General features: G+C 46.5%; 2 protein-coding genes across 7 annotated transcripts; one reads left to right on the forward strand and one right to left on the reverse strand.

Annotated features, from left to right (window-relative positions):
• The first annotated feature begins 2,249 nt into the window (after positions 1-2,249).
• On the forward strand, positions 2,250-11,923 carry LOC123030471 (natterin-3-like). Of its 6 annotated transcripts, none has more exons than XM_044444440.1 (4): positions 2,256-2,459; positions 7,964-8,051; positions 9,946-10,060; positions 10,945-11,923. In XM_044444440.1, the coding sequence occupies exons 2-4, from the start codon at positions 8,019-8,021 to the stop codon at positions 11,430-11,432; spliced, it is 636 nt and encodes a 211-aa protein (XP_044300375.1). In that variant the 5' UTR covers positions 2,256-2,459; positions 7,964-8,018; the 3' UTR covers positions 11,433-11,923. The 6 variants fall into 6 exon arrangements, 3 of the variants coding, with proteins under 3 accessions (XP_044300375.1, XP_044300376.1, XP_044300377.1); XM_044444441.1 differs by having other exon boundaries at positions 2,257-2,459; positions 7,964-9,531; positions 9,946-10,009; XR_006416119.1 differs by lacking the exons at positions 7,964-8,051; positions 9,946-10,060; positions 10,945-11,923 and adding an exon at positions 3,847-5,400 and having other exon boundaries at positions 2,250-2,459.
• A 4,569-nt stretch (positions 11,924-16,492) lies between these two features.
• On the reverse strand, positions 16,493-18,450 carry LOC123030518 (natterin-3-like). The gene is made up of 2 exons (XM_044444531.1): positions 18,393-18,450; positions 16,493-17,538 (listed from the first exon to the last, which is right to left on the reverse strand). The coding sequence occupies exons 1-2, from the start codon at positions 18,448-18,450 to the stop codon at positions 16,493-16,495; spliced, it is 1,104 nt and encodes a 367-aa protein (XP_044300466.1).
• Positions 18,451-19,627: the final 1,177 nt, after the last annotated feature.

Genomic DNA, 19,627 nt, shown 5'->3' on the forward strand with positions numbered 1-19,627 from the left:
CTGAGAGCCATACCAGGATCTCTGATGCCTTCACTTCCGCATGTGCTTTTCTCTTATCCATGTTTTGCAGCATATATGTACAAAACGCTTTAGATGTGCACATTTTAAAAATTGGTCCAGGAATTGTGGACCAGGTAATCTAATATCTTTTGTTCTCCCACCTTCTGCTCGGGTCTCTGCCCTTTGGGTGTGGTGTTTTTGAGCTGTTCGAGGGAGATAGAGGGTGGTGCCTGGGTGAAGCTTGCAGGCTGTCTGGGGCGCCATTTGTGCAGCACTGGTCAGAGGTTTCCCCTTCCAGGGACAGGGAATTCTGTGTAGTCTGAACAGTAATTCATTGAAGCTGGTCCCATAAAAAAGGTGGCCTTTCCTGCTCTGAATGATAATGCTGTCTATTTTTTCCCACAGCTATTCAGTCCTGATTCTGTAGAAACGTAATAGTGGCATGGCCCTTGCCCATTCCATTTGCATGCCTTATCATAGGAAATAACTCAGGCCCCACTAAAATTAGACATAGGTTCTCCACATGATCAGTGTCATGTTTTTAAGGGGCTCTTAGCCTATATACTTCGTCAACTCTTCCTTTAGTTCTTCTATTGAATGTTTGTAAACATTCCTTACGATCCTTCTTTACTAACCTTTCTTGTTAGTAAAATGCCTTGCATGTAGATGGTACTTTATACAAAACAACGCTGGCCTAAACATGTTGTGTAAATACAGCCATAAGCCACAGGAATAAATGCCACTCTGCGAAAAATATAATCCGGTGAAGCTTTCTAAAGTGGAAGTTGCCACCTAATTTACACCAGGGTAGCTATTTGATACACCCATGAATTTAGTTTGTTCTCTTGTATGTATGTATGTATGTATGTATGTATGTAATAGATCCTCACCCTTTTCCTTTCCCTTCTTAAGTTTCAGGTATGCTGTGGTATCTGGTGTTCCTTAACCATTCACTACATCCTGAACTCATTCTTTTAAGGCTGAAGATAAAAGATTCAATTTTTCTACCCCATATATTTCGATGTGGGTTAAGCTTCCTGGTAAAAATAACTAATTACTTGCACTTTTCTCTTCCGAGAGCTCAGGGCCGCTTTAACCAGCAAGTCAGGTCTAGCAACGTTTTTCACTGAAGATTTTGCTGAGGTGATAAGGATTTGCAAAATGCTTGTCTTTGAGTTAACAAGCTCAGCTTTTGCAAGTCATATTTCATAATCAAGATAATTTAGGAATTCTCACTGTAGTTGAAACTGGACAGAACCAACCGGGAAATCAGATATCAAAACAGGCAGGAGGAATTAGTATTACAACTCTGTTGACAGGAGAATTGGAAGATCTTTATAAGGTTCTGTGATTTTGGCCACAAATGGTGGCAGGTACCCAGAAAAAAAGCATGACATAGACTTGCCAAGGGCTGGACTTACTAGGAGAGAGAGAGTGACGCAGCTGCCTCTGGTGGCAGTTTGGTGACCTTGATTCAAGGGTGGCAAACTGGCTGTCAGGGTCGAGAGGCCACCTCTATTTTCCCAGGCCAGCCCTGGGTCAGCGACAGGACCACTTGTGGTGTCCCTACTAGGCTAGCCTGATTTTACTTCTCACATGTGCTGTGCCTTTGGGCCTCATGCTACCTCCTCCCTGCCAGGATTCAAGAGATGGTTCAGATTCCTTCATGCTCTCCCCAAGCTCATCCTCCCGTACCTTCAGGCACCCTCTCTGTCTCCTGCATGCCATATGGAAATGCCCATGGATTTCAGCACAGCCCGTCCCATCTGACCTCAAATCACCCTGCAGCTCGGCTAGGAGAGCTGGGCAGGCATGTGGCAGTGGGGAAGGGGGTGTCAGTCACCCTCCTCCTGCTCTCTGTATTGCACGAGGGGGCTTGCTCTGCCTAGCACGCTGCTCCCGGCAACTACGGCTGCCCCAGGATAACCCGGCTCCAGTGGGGCTTCTGACGCCGGCGCATCACTGCCTGCCAGTGCATCGGCACCCCCTCCACACTGACCCAGCTCACCATTTCTCAGCAGTGGCTTTCAGCTCAGCACAGGGTGGCTCTTCCATGGGGGGGGTCTTGTCCCTCTGCCAGGGGCGCCTTTGGGCTGGGGCTCTCAGACATGCTGGAGCTGGACCGGCGTGCCTGCGTGTGCAGTGATGCAGGGGAGAGAGGCTTCCTCTGGCTGGAGGCAGACGGAGCCCTGCCCAGTCATGTGGGGAGGGGTGGACAGATAGACGGATGGGTGGATCTTGGGTATTCCAGATATGCTCTAGTGGCTGGTCCGGCACTGAGATGCAATCTGCAGAGGCTTAGCTGGGATCAGCACCCTCCCTCCCCTCTGCAGCTGGACCTGTGGCCAAGCAGGGGCCAGGAGGAGTCAGTGCTCTCTGAGCATTGCAACGCTGGACTGGAGTCATGGACAAGAAGAGCAGCCACATCGGGGCCACCGGCAGGCACCTGCCTCCTTGCAGTAAGCATCCCCGGAGGAACTGAAGCTCTAGGGGGGAATGGACAGGTGCCAGCCAAACCAGCTGGGGCCCCAGAGGGGCTATGTGTGGCTGATCAATGGCTCTGTCTCTAAGAGAGGAGGGGCTGGGCTAGCTTGTGGGGCCCTTGGGAGGCCGTTGCTTGGGGGCTCTGTCTGTGTGGCAGTGGGCAGTGAATTTGGGTCTGTGAACATGTTCTCCCAGAGAACTGGAGCCATCAGTGACTATCCAGAGAGGTTAAAGGAAGCCTGGGCATCTCTCCAGATGTATGTGTGAGATCAGGCAGACTGGCTGGCAGACATGTCACTCTGCACATACTCAGAGGCTTTGAAATACAGGCTTCAAGCACTGTATTTGAAACCCAGCACTGCAGCACTGGCAGCTGGGTCTTAAGAGACTGGCTCAGAGACCGGGCTGCAACATCAGAGCTGATTTCTCATGCTTGCCTAGAGTTCTTTGCATGTGGCTCCAGCACAATAGGCAGAAGAATGATGGAGAACTGGATTGGCATCAGGGCATGGCGGGATGTGTGTGACAGCCGAGCTGGGAATTTCCATGTAGCATGAGGGGGAGGGGAGCAAGGAGCACAGAGGCCTCATAGCACTGCTGGGATCCTGAAACAAATTTTGTTTCTGTCTGACCAGTGCTGGGCACTGAAAGGAATGGAAGTGAAGGGGGAAACTTTGGGTGTGTCTGTGGGAACAGGGAAGCTGCTGAGCTGTTTTATCAACCTGTTCAGCTACAGGGAACTAGTGATGCAGAAAAGCATTGCCTGCTTACTGTGTACATGTGATAGTTTTGGTAGTGGAATTGGCTACAGCTCAATACAAGTTATAGTTGTGTTTGCCAGCACAACCCAGTGTGTGTTTATCCAAAGTCAGCCTCACTGTGAACAGTGGAACTTACCTGAGGAAATAGTGCATAGAATTGCACACTCCATTGCCCTGATTTCAATGAGAAATGTTTGTACATATGGATTGGGGTCATAGTGTGTATGTATGACTGGGCTGAGACAATGCAATAGTTGACACTCAAGGGTTGAGTATGGCTTATCCTTGAACTGGGGATTGTTGTAATGTGGCTTATCAAGTTATCTGAACCCAGCTGAGATAACAAATCATGGTGAACAACCATAGTTCACAACTCAAAAAAAAAGCCATAGATTCTCTTCAAGGGGTGTCTCTGCTTATCATGTAGACAGCAGAATAATACATTGTTTCAGCAACAACCCACACAACCCATACTTAACCCTTGAGCGTGGGTTACTGAATTATCTGAACACAGTCTCTGTATGGGTGCATATAGGGGCTGGATAGTACCTGTGAAGTTAAACTGTGTGTGCTTTGTATTTATATCTCTGTGTGAACCAAGTAGCTGAAGGCACAGTCCTGTTTATGTCTGCCCAGAATGAATCCTGACTGAGTTTAGAGAAACTGACCTCCAGGAAAATCTGAAGCTTCACTGAGTTCTGTGAAGACTTAATGGCACTGCGCTTGGAGCAGAGAGCTTTGGACCACAAGTTTCAAGATACAAAATAATCCGAATACATCTAAATCAGAACCAGTGAAAGCCATTGGCTAGCTTTGAAGCTGAACTGAACACAGAAGTTCAATGGCATCAGAAGAACGAGAAATTGACAGTGAAAAGAGAAACAAATGCTTCTGATTATATAAAGTCAGGAAATTATTGCATCAGGCACTGCCCGGTCTCCAGAAGAATGCTGCCCACTTTTTCATCATAGGCAAACAGAATGGGAATGAAAACAGGTGCAGAGAGGAGGCTAAAGGACTGATAGTATTGGTAATATTATTGGTAATTAGTCGTAATTTACTAGTAGATTGTGCTTTACATCAAAGCATGGCATGTTTACTGCCCTTGTGACCCATCTGCCAGGGGTTAAATATTTCTCTCACCATTTTGGGGTGGCAATTTAGAAAAAAACCGTGGATTTTTAGGTGGGATTGCACTGCCCTCTGGTGGTCAAGTAGGTTAAGAAGTCATTTACAGTTTGAATAAATAAATGGGTTTACCTCTAAGGTCAAGATCATCCATGTTGTTCTATTTTCCATTAGTATGTATAGGCATGAAAGCTGCACAGTGAAGAAAGCTGACTGAAAGAGAAGGGATGCATTCAAAACATGGTGCTTGAGAAGAGCTTTGCAAAGAACTGCCGCCTTCAGGTGTTCTGTGCCAATAGGGCGTCTGTTTACACACAACCAAACAGGAAGACACTGTTTTTGCTAATTTATGAACTCAGATGCAACTCTAGAAAGAATGGCAATAATTAAAATAGAAACACAATGTGCTAGTTCAGAGTGGAGAAGACTGGCCAGGTGCTCGTTGTGCCTGCTGCCCAGATGCTAACTGGCAGTGGGCTGCTTCAGGGTTTCTCTGATCATTCTTTATCTTCAAGTTGGATTTGACCCTGCAGGAAGGATCACCCTTGGCCTGGGGGAAAATGGGGGAGTCACCAAGTTGGAAGGGAAAGAAACACTGGCACTTGGGAAGTAGCGCATCAGTCGCAGCGAACAAACACAAAGAGCTTCCCTTTTCACAGAGAGGAAGCAGGCATGGTCATGCAGCAGACTGCAATGGGCACGGTCACCAAGAGCAATCGAGCAGTCAATCTGAGTCTGGGAAGCAGCGGGAGCCTCCCCATTCCCACAGAAGCAAGCAGAGAGAGAAAGCATGCAAGGGCCAAGGACTTAGGGACTGGGTGTGGACAAGCTCTCAGCACGGACCCGGCAACCCAGCCTGGAGCGTGGACTGCTTGCGCTCCTCCTGCCTATGCCAAGGATGGCAGCCGGCTGTCCGTGGTCAGGACAACTGAAGGACTGGTTGGACTCTCCTGCCCTCTGTTAGCTGCTGTCAGTCGATAAGGCGAAAAGGAAGATGCTCAGAAATAAAGAGTGAGATTGGGATGCAGTCGGAGTATTTGCTGCCTGGACAACACTGGGCCAAGAGTTTTGTGCCTGCTTTGTATTTTCTTCTGAATAAGCTGTGCATTGTAAGTCTTGTGTGTGTGTCTGCGTGAATGCAAGACTAGGATATATTCCCCTTTGGCCGTGAGCACTAAGCCCAATGCAAGGTCCCAAGGCGTTCAAGATATCTAGAGGGCCAGGGCCTCCTTCTGACGTGAAATGCTGCCTGGGACTGCCTGGTGTAAAGAACAGAAGCATTCTGGAGGACAGAGCTGTGAAGAACTGGATTTGCTCTGTCCTGCCTAAGTTCAACTGTTTCCTTCAGTGTGGTGGAGGGTGTTGACTCAACAGTGCATGAAGAAAGATTCCTGCTGGTCCAGCCAGTTTTTTATATGGAGCAGGAGGGAGCAGCGTCCTGTCGTTTGCCTCAGGCAGCACATGCCTTGGGTGAAGGTTTGCTTGGCTTATTGTCTCTTTCTGCTGAGGTCTGCTGCCATGATTGAAACAGGGGCAGTACAGCCTTGCACAGTTTCTGGTCCACAGTCCTGTTGCTCTGAGTCCATCAGCCACTGTTTGGTAGAACTGTCTCATAGAAAGAACTACAGGTACCCTCAAGGAGCACCACTCCAAGATGCAGGGGTGCGGGCAAAATCTGTGGAGTGGAAAGCCAGATCGTAGCCCCACTGCCGTGTGAAGAGGTTGGGGCTCAGAACTAAGCTTTTGTGGCCCCCTGCTACGCAGCACCCTGCCACGGGGTGCAGGCCTGCCCAGTCTGGTGTTGGATTTCCCACATGGAGTCAAAGCATGACTATTTCACAAAGCCAGTTCTCCCCTGACCCTGGCTCCATGTTCAGCTCCTCTCCTGCCTTGACTACCGCAGCCTTCTCCCCTCTGGTCTTTTTCTGTGAGACGTTCATTCCAAACTCTGCTGTTCAACGTGTTTGCCGATCAAGGTAGCCGATTCATGGAAATGCAGCTGAAATTTTTGTTGGAAACATTGCTTTGGAGCATGATCTGATGGGCTTCATATTTACTTTGTTTTGCATACTGAGTCAAGGTTGTAGGAGACAGACAAAGCTTTCCTTTGAACAGCCAAGCACCCATTATCACAAGAACACAAACACTCCACCCCTCGGGGTGCCTATGGCATCTCTTTAGTGAAAGTGAAAGGGTTTCACTTTCTAGCTCTATCTCATTACCTGTTCTGGCCTTGAGGTCACTGCTGTTTGCCATTGAATGTACTCTTCTTTTGGCCAGTTGTTTACTATCCCGGATTGCATTTTCGTGTCTCAGTGTTCTTTCAATATCATACTAATGACCCAGCTCCTCTGGAAGCTTAAGCAATGCCTGTGATGGACCATCCGAAAAGGCTGACACAGGACCTTTTGCTCCGAAGGCAGGAAATCCAGATGGTTCTCCAGGCTCAGCACAGAAGTCTCAGTGTGCCAAACTTCATGTAGAAAGGAGCCTTCCAGCACCGTCTTGCATAAAACCGTTAAACCTCAACAGGGTTGCGCCGTTTGGTATTTCAGAGTAGCTGGATTGCTCCTAATGCTGAGAGAGCCCATATATCATTGTCCAACTCACTGAGCCATTGTTTTTCCATTCAGGTTCCTTCTTTAGGAAAAGGAGCCCCATGTCTGACATACTATGACTGGGAAATCACTCTGAAAAGCATGGCACAGCTGGCAGGGGGAGGATAGGGTGCAACCAGTCTGCATTTGGAAATACTGGGCCAGCTCACCAAGCTTTTCCTGGATTTCCTACCTCAGACAGTAAAAAGCAAGCACTGAAACCTGCTTAATTCTGCAACTCCCCATTGTGAATTGGCAATAGTTGACAACTTCTCCCAATGGAGAGATGTAACTGGTGGATTCCCATCGCGTTCTGTATTAGGATTAATGCGTTGGCCTGGCTTTTCAGTGGGGGACGCATAAGGGTCAGGCAGATACACACTGGCAATCTAAACGTTTCTATCCCCGGTGCTACGTAGCATAGGTAGGGAGCCATGTTGGGCCTACCGCCACACTGGCCATTTTGAAAACAGTTCCAGGCAATACTACGCATTGCCACATTGGTAGTATCCTGCTCTCTGAATTCTTGCTTTTCTTGCCCCCACCTCTCTGGATTCCCTGTGGAGGAGGGCTAGTCAAGTGATCCAGTTTGCTCATGAGTATTTAGTATTTAGACGGGGTAAAAGCAAAAGGGATTTTGAGGACTTCCAAAAGGATATCCCGAAGCTCAGAGAATGGGCATTGAAATGGCAAATTGAGTTCAATGTAAGTAATGTATGTTGGTGCAAACAATTCCAACTTCAAGGACATGCTGATGGGTTTTGAGCCAGCAGTGATAGAGAAAGAAAGGGATTGTGGGTTAGTAGGAGACAGTTCAGTGTACATGTAGACCCAGTGAACAACTGCTGTGAAAAAGACAAACTCTGTGCTAGTTCTAATTAGGAATGGAATAGAAAATAGATCTGCCATGTCTTCCTCCCCTGATAGAATTCTTTAGTGCAACTGTACTTAGAATCTTGCATCCTGTTCTGGTTTCCTTCCCTGAAACTATAGAGAAGTGTAACGAAAAGATCCTGGGACTGGAACAGTCCCACTATGAGGAATAGCTATGAAAACTGGAACTGTTCAGCTTGGAGAAAAGGTGAGAAAGAGAAGACATGATAGAAGTATTTAAAATAATTCATGGTGTAGAGAATGTGGAGAGGGAGGCATTTCTCTTCCTTGGCACTGGGCTAATCTCATCAAGCTGATTGCTGGGAGGTTTTAGCAGATAAGAGGAAGTCCTCCTTCATTTACTGTGTAATTAAAATATGGAATACACTCCAAGGGGACATGGTGATGGCCGCTTATCTGGATGGCTTGAAAAGCGGATTGGACAGTTTCATGACGGAGGAGGCTACTGTTGGGCATACAAGGGTAGTTTTCCTTGGCACATAACCCAAGGTCAGACAGATTCAGACTTGTCAGATGACAAGGGTGTCTGGGAAACAGAATTTGCATTGCTTCTGAGCAGTACCATCCAGGAGTCATTCCATTTGCTCCATCCCAACCTTTGCCCTAAAAATGACATGGGCCAGCTGCCCACCAGGTCACAAACCCTCCGCTCTGACCACTGGCCATGTGATGGGCTTGAGAAATGTTTAAATTGAGAACGAAGAAAGTCTCATCATCAGAACACTGAAGCTGCTTGCAGAGAAACTATCCAAGGTAAGCTGCCTCCAGTGGAACAGGTATCTTACAATCTTTGATAAAGGGCTTTGCTGCACATTTAAGAAATCCTATGGTAAGCCATGTAGCAAGCTCCTGTCTTGGAAGAACCTGTGCATGACCACTGGGTGCATTTACTAGAAGCTGCTGCATATGTGTGTGAGAACTTGTAAAGCTGTTTTTGTTCCTCTTATCGGAATAACAGGATAGCATTTCCAGTGTTTGTTTCTCTGTGGGGTGGAATTGGGGATCCACTTTTTTTGGGGGTGGGGTGATCTCCAGATGCTTTGGACTTCAGCTGCCATGAGTTGAAGTGTGGTTGTGGGGTTTAGAGTGCTGGACTGGGCACCTGGGAGATCTGGGTTCTAGTCTCTCACTGGGGGATCTTGGGCCAGCCGCTCACTCTTAGCCCCACGTATCTGTTGTGCTTTGTAGGCTGCCTTGGGTTCTTCACAGGAGGGAAAAGGGCAGGGTATAAATGCAATGCAATATTCCGATCCAGCATTTTGAGCAGTGGTCCAAAACATCTGGAAGGCATTGAGCTGGGAAAGGCTGCTACACTCTGTTGGGGGAGAAGTTTACACGTGTGATATACAGCCGCAGCTTCCTTGCATGCTGGAAGGAAATTCATTTGTCCGTGCCCTTGATCACTGATGAACAGAATTCAGGATGAAAGTCCTCGAGTGATTTAGGCAGAGCTTGTGATGTGCATATGACACGCCTGCTCCATAGAAATTGACAAGCGCTCCAGTCAATGTCGTCTTCCCCCTGAAACCTTCCTGTTGTTTTCCTGCTGCTTCTCCCATCTTTTTTCTCAGCAGGACAGCATCCTGTTAAGAGAGGAGAGATGAGGTGGCTCCAGAATGTCTTTTGGTTGGCAGTGCCAGGAGCTTTCCAGTGGGAAATTCCCGGGGGTGGGTTGGTATCCTGTGCCTTGGCCTGCAAGTTCCAAACTAATAAGCACGCTGTATTTCCAAACCTGTTTAAGAATGGCTGCTGGAATGCACTGGGATTCTAAGCCGGGGGCCTCGCCGGGAGGGCTCAGCAGAAAGCTCTAAGACTGCTTCTCCATCTAGATGTGCATTGAAATGCCAGGGGATGGTTTGCAATCTTGCAAGCCACCCTGTTTGCTCACAGCAAAGAGATAAAATGATGGCACCCCGTTTGGACAGCGTTTGGTGAGCTGCTGAGGACAGGTTTGTTTTGGGAGATCTTATCTTGGCACCTCATCAAAATGAAGCTATCAGCTGTGTGTTTTGTTGCATCTCAGCTATCACTTCTCTTGCACTTTAGTGATTTAGTGTTGCTGGCTCTATATTGCATTTCAGATGAAGGTGGTCATATTTATGCTCCTGCTTGCTCAAGTGTCCTGGGCCCATGGACCAAACACAGGTATTGCTGACCCTAACAAACCCGTGAGGAAAACTGTCCTACAATTAGTAGGTAATGTGCGAAACTTCCTTGGAAAGGCCGGTGCTTCTGCTCGCTGCTTTGGAGTTCACTCCTGCTTTAGTCCTCTGGGTCCCCCACGTTTCGGCTTCATGGGCTGCACAAGGAGTGGCCAATGGCAACAGAACAAACCTCTTGCCAGTGTCCTCTTCACAGCTGTCTTAAGTATTGGGGACAAAGTAGGGAAATACACCCAGGTATGTGGAGCTGGGGAAAGTTGTAGTCCCTCCCTTTGAGTGGAGATGAGCAAGGGCACTGTTGCCAGAGCTTCTAGCAAAGGAAATGGAAAAGCGTACTCTTTTATCTGAGAATGTATTTGGCCTCATGCAAGACTATCCAAGGGAGGCTGCCCATCCCTTGATTGTGGCAGGCTTGGATGAGGTTAGGAAGGCAGCCCTGCACGGGACTCAGGAATGCAAGCCAAGCAAATGCATGGACAAAGTTCGGGCAACTCCCTCGCCCAGGCAGCCGGATTCAGTTATGGAGTTTCATTCCAGTGCAGGTTGTGCCGAAGGCAACAAATGGGTGTGAAAGGAGGTGGTATAAAAAAACAAAACAAACAAAAAAACAAAAAAAAAACAAAACAAAATGGCAGCATGTTCAAAGAAGTATTCATAATAGCAAAGTCTCAGGTGAGGAGGTTTCCCTGTTTAGGATGGCCAAGTCACTGCACAACAGGCAGGAAACCCCCCTTCAGTGGTTGAGGGAAAAGGCATGGGAGCAGCGGAAGGGGTCACAGCCTACTGAGGTTTCCCAGAGATATAGATTGTGATGGCAGGACTTGACTGCTATGCCAGAGGTTTTTCACCCATGTTCTAGGCAATCAAGGTGAGCCACGCTCTTTCTCATGGGGTTTCCTCTCTTAAATTGTGTTTCAGGCCCAGAGAGAGACAGCAAAGTCATGGTCAACCCGATTCGAGAAAAACGAATGGCTGATGTTAACGTTTACGGTTCAAGCTTGAGATGGGTTCCATTTGGAGGCTCTATCCCCAACGGAGCTGTGTCCTTCTGGAATAGTTATGCCAATAGGAGAGAATATCCATGTGCCACATCAAATTGTCATATTGGCTTCTACACCACAGGCCGTGGCCCTTTCTGTTCCTACCCTTATGCAGACCATGAGATGCAGACAAGTTCCTTCTCTCTTTTAGTGAATCCAGGAGAGCGAGAAACCTTGGTGTGGAAAGCTGGTTCATGGGGTTCAATTCCAAACAGAGCTGTAAATGCCTGTGGAGGAGACAACATTTACGTGGGAAAAAATAGATACGGTCTTGGGAAGGTTGACCGCAGGAATGCCGCTTTTTTTATTGGGATTGATGGTAGTGAATACTTTTATAAATGGTATGATGTCCTGACGTTTGCTTAGCAATGGCTTCCAGTATGAGAGATGCAAAGAACTATCAATACATGGAATCAAATAAGGCTTTGATCCAAAGCATTCTCTAAGCATTAAGAATCACTAAAATAAATAGGACTTAGTTTGCGAAGATTCCAAGATTTTCCTTATCGGAATTTCATCCCAGTGTTGGCATTCGAATGACCCTAATGCAAAATGCATTATTCTGCTGAGGCTTTCATGTCCTTTTGCTCTTCTCTGGTCTAGTAATTCTTCTGCATGTTCTGGCAGAAGACAAAGCCTCTGACAGGCCCAGCTTTGGAGCTTTGCTCTTGGGTTTGAAAGATTGTCATGGTGCCAAGCATAGGTAATTCACTGTTAAGGGGAAACACTTCTCAAAGGTTGTTCAGAATGGGGAACTGTCTCTACCCAACCCTCCTCACACATGTCCAGCTATTCTTCTTATGATGTACTCCCAGAAAATGGGAAGGAACTTATTAAAACCATCTTTTCTTTCTCAAGATGAGTGGCAGCGTACTTTCATGACAGTCTTCAGTTTTACACTTCTTTGCATACAAACTGGGGTGTGTGTGTGTGTGTGTGTGTGTGTGTTTCCATTCTGTTATCTGTGTCACTGCTTGCAGTGGTGAGAAGTTTCAGGGGTGAGGGGTGTCCCTGGGTTCAGTTTCATTCCTGAAGGGGGTCAGAGGAGTCCTATGGCAATCTGTAATGTTCACGACTTCCTCACAAGCACGTAGAGCCAGAAAACGTGGACTAAAGGTGCATGCAAATAGATGGTTCCAGGCAAGAAGAACATTGCGCCAGGCACAAACTACAATGCAGCAGTATCAAACAATAAGAAAGAGCATATTTAAAGGAGAAATAAGTAAGACCCCCAAGCACATTCCTCCCACCCTAGAGCGATTGCTCCCTCCCACATCCCATTGATTTAGCGTAATTAAGCAGGGCTGATGTGGCCATGTGTCTTCTTGTACAAAGGGCAGTCTCCCATGTTAAGGACTGTCCTCTCTTTGAAGCCCTCACCTATTTGAAGTGCTACCCTATCCAAAGCTAGTTGAAAGATCACCAGCCTGAAGAACCTAACATAAAGTATAATGAGAAGATACAGTATTAAAAAGCAAACCATTATACATAAAGGGCCATCAATACAGAGGATTTGAGAACTGATGGAACAAGCAGGCGCAAGGTCCCTTGCTCACAGTCTTCTGTACTATGGGCAGATGTACCATATATATTTCTATTTAATCAACATCACCCTCATTTCTAAATTTGATTTTAATGCATATACATGCAGATTAGCCCATGCACATTTCAGGCAATGCACCATCGCCTTTGGTCCTTTTTGATGAGGCGTTTCCTCTTTTCCTTGTAAAGTATATGTGGTTATCCTACTTAAAGCTGTGGAGTGTCTAATAGTTTGTGTCTCTGAAGCATATTCCAAAATTAGAGTGACTGCCGTGGGCACCACCACAAAATGGCTTTCATCAGCCCATCCCAGAGACTAAGTACGGACCAGAAGTACTGGGCTGAGCCATAAGGCAGAAAACCATTCACATGAACCCAGTTTTTTGTGACCAACAGAAACGGATTTCATAGAAGGCAAAACCTGCATTTTTCTCTCTGCCCAACTCTCTTCCAACCAGCTCATCTCTCCACATTCTTTCTCTCTCCGTCATCCCTGATGACCACCTACACATGTTTCCCATTGCCACAGATTTCCCTAGATCCATAGACTAGTTTTAATTGTTATCAATTCTCCATCCACCCATGGGCTCCTGGCCCCCTGCAGAACACATAGAAAGACAGAAACAGAGCGAGTCAGAAGGGGTCTCCCGGGCCATCTAGTCTGTCCCCTGGCTCCAGGCAGCTCCGCTCACGACATGCCCACCATGTGCATGTCCAACCTCTGTTTGAATACTGGTAACCCTTACACAGGTACCAGTTCTTGCACGTGTGCACAAACACTACAAACAAATTCAACAGTCTTAAATCAAAGCAACAGCTGTAGCTGCATGCAGCCACTTTGCCATGCTAGCTGGAATTCAGGCTCACGGTCAGACCTTTATCTTGAATCAACATCAACCAGAAACATACGGTCTGAAACGAACTGTCACAAGCACAACTCTCCTCACTCACTCATTTACATTTTCCTACATTTCTCTGCGCCAGTGTTCAGATGAAAGCAGCACAAGGCCACTTGTATGAAATGAAATAAATGAAAATCAGGCTTTTCAAAAAGAGGATGTTGTTTTCCCAGCTGACCACCAGAGGTTGCTGCAGCTCTAAGTTATAACTCTATTTGCACCAGGCACAGGACTTCGCACATAAAATGAAAATATGCAGAAATAAATGCGCAGAATGCTCTTGGACTGGTAGTGCAAAGAACTGTCCTTCTAAATGCACCCTGTGTATAAGTGTAATGTGTGGTTAAAGCAACCAAAGAGGCAACAGTGCAGCACGTGGAGTATGTTCTGATTGGGGTCACGGGTGATTATCAATGAATCATGACTTTGCACTGATTCTGTTTTCAGTTCATCAGGAGAAAAATCTTATTTTCATACATATTGAGAAACACTGTATAAATTCATAAATAAATGCATGAAAACATATAGGCGACATGGGGTTTGCAGAAATGCTGCATCCATGTGAAAGGTGATGATGTGTCCTATTATACAGAGGAGAGTCCTCCATACGAAGGCATCCCCTTTTGGAAAGGCTGTCTAGCCCAAGCCCAGTTTAAAGGGAAGAAGCATTGGAAGGGACTTGAATTGTCCACCAAGAGTTAACACCGGGCCAGCAGATTGAGTGGGCATGCGGATCCCGTGGTCCATGGTTCTCACTATAGCGAGCTTAATTTCCATTGAAAAAGAGTTGTTTTCAAAATTGCATCTACATGTATGCAAATCTGTGTGTAACCATTTCTGGGCACATGCTTCCGACAGTGTGCAATGCAGAAGTGCCAAACTTACTCATCCATGGCATCAGCATAAATCAGATCCTGCCTTGAACCACTCCCGATTCTCTTAGAATCAGCATCGAGAAATGATTTATCAAGATTCAGGCCATCAAGTGTTACACCACCTCTATTTATACTAAATCTGTAATGCATTTGCTATGGTTGCTATTTTCACCAGGTCTTTGGGTATTTGTTCCTACTACTGAAAGAGTCACACAGAAAACTGTGGCTGGTGTATAAGGACTGATTACCTGCCGGCCTTAGGAGGTTGCCCTGACCCAGTTGACATGCTAAGTGGCATAGAGCATAAGTGGGACACTCTAGCCCCCTGCCGTGCTTAGGCACTTCTGTGAGCCGTATCTGCTGGGAGACCTTCCCTGTGCTCTGCCCAACAGACCTGCCAAGGAGTATCCCTTCAAAGTGGCCATGATTATTCCTCCTCCTCCTGCTCCTCCTCCATGCAGAGCAATACTGTATTTAAGGTGCTGTTGGAGGACCACCCTAGACCTGAAAGCTGTCCTGCTCCTTTCCGAATCCAGTTTCAGGAGAAGAATGGCAAGGAAAGAGAGCACCCAGAATTTTTCAGTGAGTACCGTCGTGGTCTTTGCAGAGCGAGAAGATCAGACTGATCTTGTCCAGTCAGCTCCACACTGCTCCAGAGCTCTGCTGGATGCCCATCCAAATTCAGAGTGATATGGGCATCCTCAGAGGACTGTGCCCAAAGAAATAAAATGAAAAGAACTGAGATTGAGCCACGAAATCCATTCAGAAAAGAAGAGTGCAGAAACTGAGAGGATGAGAGGAGGAAAGCAGCTTCATTTTCCAGCTATAAAATGCCTCATCTCAAAGAAGGCCCGTTAGCCAGTTAAGTGTTATTTAGTGAATTGTTCCTCTGCCTTTTAAGTGTGTGTATAGAACTAATTAACTTGTACACTACAAAAACCTTAATGCAGACTTGCTTTTTAGGATATCAAACCACAACAAAAGGGAACAAGCATTCAAACAATTGTACTCTTTAATACTTTTTCAATCCATGTTACAATATGCATTGCAATAAAACAATGTGAAGAAGTCAGCCGGTCTGCTTTCATTTCATAGATGCATTGATTACAAGTCAAGGCTGGAGAGAAATATTGAGCCAAAGAAGGAGGAAGCTTTCCCAAAATGCCTGCTAGGTATGAGCAGGTTCCATAGCAGCTGAACCACGATGCCAAATGTCATTTCTTGGACATGGGTGCCATTATTTGCAATAGAGCCTCCTTCCAAAGAAGCATGTTTAGGATTATAGTTTTGGAGAAAATCTGGGGGGTTTTTTGGTAGCATTTGGTAGCATGTTGAATGTCAGTTTCAGCAAATGCGTAAAATAGACTGAAAACGTAGTGTGGGTATGTTCTAGGCACCCCAACTTCTGATCAGGCAAACGGAGCCTAGTCAATCTGCCATGTGTTGTGTCTTGCCAGTTATTTAACCATGAAGGTTGAGGCAGGCAGGGAAACCAGGAGCTTAGCATGGATGTCCATGTGGCCTGGGTGAGCCACATGTTGGACTCTTATCAGTTATCTATACGTGGATGTGCTTTGCATTTGGATCCAGGCATGCAATGTAATTCTAAAGAAATGACTCCAACTTTGGATGTAGGCATGCAACGCAACTACTCAGTGGTGCTTACTTTGTATGAAGGACACCTAGAATGGCAGCCTAAGGTAATAGCAACTAGTTCCCATTGAAAACAGTAGGATTTAAATGATAGGCAACTCCTCAGATGGCGTTTAGTGGGGCTCAGTGCAAATAATGGTGTCTGGCTCTACCTTCTGGATTTAGGTTGTTAACTTGGGGTGCAATTCTGTGCATAAATATATGGAAATCAATCCCATTGAAGGAACTGGGATTTATTCCCAAGGAAATCTGAACAGACTAAGGTATCAAGCTGCTATTCTGGGGTGATGGCAGAACGATCCCTTCTTGCCCTCTAGTCCATACGTGTGATGGTGAAGGCCCCTGGATGTGAAAGCCCAGCCTGCAATGAACCTGCTTATTTCCCAGTTGCCCAGCAGCACCTTCTCTTCTTCATTTCTGCCATGGCCTAAGATGACTAGACAATCACTTTTGTGAGCTAATACTGTGCAGCGCATGGGTTTGCATTGGGAATGGGCTCACAGCGCATCACCTCTGTGTGCACTTGTGCAATAGCTATATTATCACTGGTTCCCTGGACTCTGGCCATTCGCTTCTCCCCACTGTAGTAGTAGCGAGTCGCAGTGGCCATGAATGGAATATTTGCTTTCATTCTTTTGCCTTTCATGACCACTTCACAACTGTGATTGGGTGGGACCTCAAGGTCTACCGTCTCAGTGTATGTGATGGATTCACTCTGTGTAGAGCCCTGATTCCAGCTGAATGTTTTCTCGGCCGAAATGCTCCAGGATGCACCAATGATTTGAGGAATTCCTGCTGTCATGCTAGTGTTCACGCTCCTGGAGAGGGCAATGCCAACATCCCAATGACGTTCGGAACTTACTGTCCCTGACAAGGTGGTGCTCTTCTTCACTGATGTACATTCATTGTTGGAGACCTTGCTGGAAACGATGAGCATAGACTCTGTACTGTATGTCCCCTGCTCTATCATGTAACTGACATTGCTAATCCTCTGAGATCTATAGTCTTTATTAATGGTCAGCACATCATAGTATTTATACCAGTACTCTTTGCCCTGGTAACCTAAGAAGAAAGCTTTATTTTTGCTGTCCACCTTCCCTAAGCCATATTTATTTTTCCCTACATAAAGTCTTACACCTGCACAGGTATTGATAGAATTGGAGGGAACGCCACCATATGAATCAGCTTTCCAGCCCAATGATTCAAAATGATGGCCATTGACCAACATCCAAAACTTAGAGGTGTTGTATTCTTTGTTGCCATAAGGGTAGAAACAGTAGGGGCCATAGCTTGGGCTATAGTAGCCTGCGGAGCAACCTGCCACCATACAGGGATATTCCCACCTATTCCCATAGGCATTCCAGAAGGGCACAGCTCCGCTGGGAGCAGAGCCTTGGAACCAAATCCAGCCCAGGGTGGTTTCATAGAAATTGTCAGCATTCCTACTGGAAGTATCTTGGTTTTCAGTGAGGATTGGTGCTTTTCCACCATCTTGGTTCTGGACTGAGTAGAGAAAACAAATGAACAAAGAAACACAAGTTTAAGGTTAATAGAAAAAGATTTTCTTTTAGCTTCCTCATGGCATGGGATCTGCTGCAGAAGCATAAACATATCCCATGCCAGTCATGGTGGTACAAGTTGTGCAAACTCTAATTGATGCGGGAACCTAGATGATTTGACCCGTTCCCACACCAGCATTTTCCTAGCTGGGGAGACATTTGGAATACTGCTGAACTGTGCAACACAGCACCGCCTGGGTATCTTGAAATCCAGCTGAATGCAGACCTGCATCACTGAAAGAGGAGCTACAGCAGCAAAACAGAGGACAGAAGAGGATGCTGATTTGGAAAGTGATATGTATATGTAGATTTATATTTGTGTATGCAAATATATGAGAATTCTTACATTTAAGAATGTGTATATGCAAATATATGCAAATTAAGAAACCAACAAGTTACCTGAAATACTGTCCATCTGAACATAAGGGGACGATTGGAACCAGATGCCCCTTGTGCCTCCTTAGTCACTGTGTTTCAGGGGCTAACCGTTGAAGTGTGACTTCAAGGTGCTTTCATTCTCTCCCTCCTTATGGATATTTCCCTTTAAATGAGTTTTTGACTGGGCAGTCCTTCAAACTGGGGACATCCTCTGATAGAGACCTTCTTCCGTGACATGCTTTCAAATGGAGGACTCTCCTCCGTAAAGTAGGGTACAGAATAGCCCTAGTTATACTTAGTAGTGGGGCTGCAGCCAGGCTGCACAGCCCCAGCTGCCTACATTCGAGGAATGCCTGAGAGTGCTCAAGTGTCAAAGGGTGAAGGGGAGACTATTTCTAGGGTACTGTCCCCCATACCTACCGGTTGCCGCCTGACCTGTTTGCACAGTTCTGTCCAGGACGGTGGGGGAGGCGTCCATCGTGCTGGCGCAGGACTCACCCGTGAGCAGGGACACAAACACAGTGCAGAGCAACAGCTGCATCTGAAACAAACGGCAGGTAGGCAATTGGACTGGGAAGGTAGGCTGGGAAGCAGAAGGCATTTTTATTTGGACCACCAGACCTTTAACATTTACCTGAAATGCAGAAGTAAACACGGTAAACCTTTTGTTGATTATTTTCCATGTACAGCTTACAGAAACATAGAAACAAAGCGGGTCAGAAAGGGCCTCCCGGGCCAAGCAGCTCCAGCTGGCTCTGCTCATGTAATCTCCAAATAGTGCTTTTCCAATCTTCTTTCTGAACACCCTCATGCATGGGGCCTTGACCACCTTTCTTGGAAGCCCATTCCATATCCTGTGGGTTCTAACCGTCAGGAAGTACTTCCTGACATCCAACCTGAAGGCTAGTTCCTTGAGCTTTGCCCCATTGGATCATGTCCTGGTTTCCACTGCAGGGAAGAACAGCTCATGACCCTCTTCCACATGACATCCCCTCACATTCATACCTGTAAATCACTAAAAGATCCCCTGAAAGGTTGTCACATAGAGGAGGACTGGGATTTCTTCTGGATTATCCCGGAGTGCAAGACTTGGAAGTCACAGGAAGCCAGATTCCAGCTGAACATCAGAGAAAACTTCCCAACGGTTAGAGCAGTACAGCACTGGGACTAATTACCATGGGCTCTCCCGCAGTGGAAGCATGCAAGAGGCAGCGGGACAGCCATCTGCCAGGGATGCCTTAGTTGGAGTCTGTGTTGAGCAGGGGGTTGGACCTGACGGCCTTAATGACCACTTGCAACTCTGTTAGCCTGTCCTTCTAAACTCGCTTTCTCTGGAAGAAACACTATTTCATTTTGGAAAAGAACAATGAAATAAAGTAGCACCAATAATGTATTACATGCTAACCTAGCTAAAACAAACTATATACTATTTTCCAAATTAAGAAGAAAAAGAGGATGCTGCAGCAAGGAGCATCAGCCCCATCAGACCACATCCTCTACCAGTCAACAAACCTCCAGTGTGTCCAGAATTTGAGTTTGTGCTCCAGCCACCCAGAACATGCGTCCCTCATCGTGCCGCCTTACACACTGACATGCATTTCACCCACAGACAAACACTCTGAGCGATGTCTAGGCTGGCTGCAGTACTATGTCCG

This window comes from Varanus komodoensis, unplaced genomic scaffold (genome assembly GCF_004798865.1).
Source record: "Varanus komodoensis strain SLA01 unplaced genomic scaffold, ASM479886v1 scaffold45, whole genome shotgun sequence".
Classification (NCBI taxonomy): Eukaryota; Metazoa; Chordata; class Lepidosauria; order Squamata; family Varanidae; genus Varanus; species Varanus komodoensis.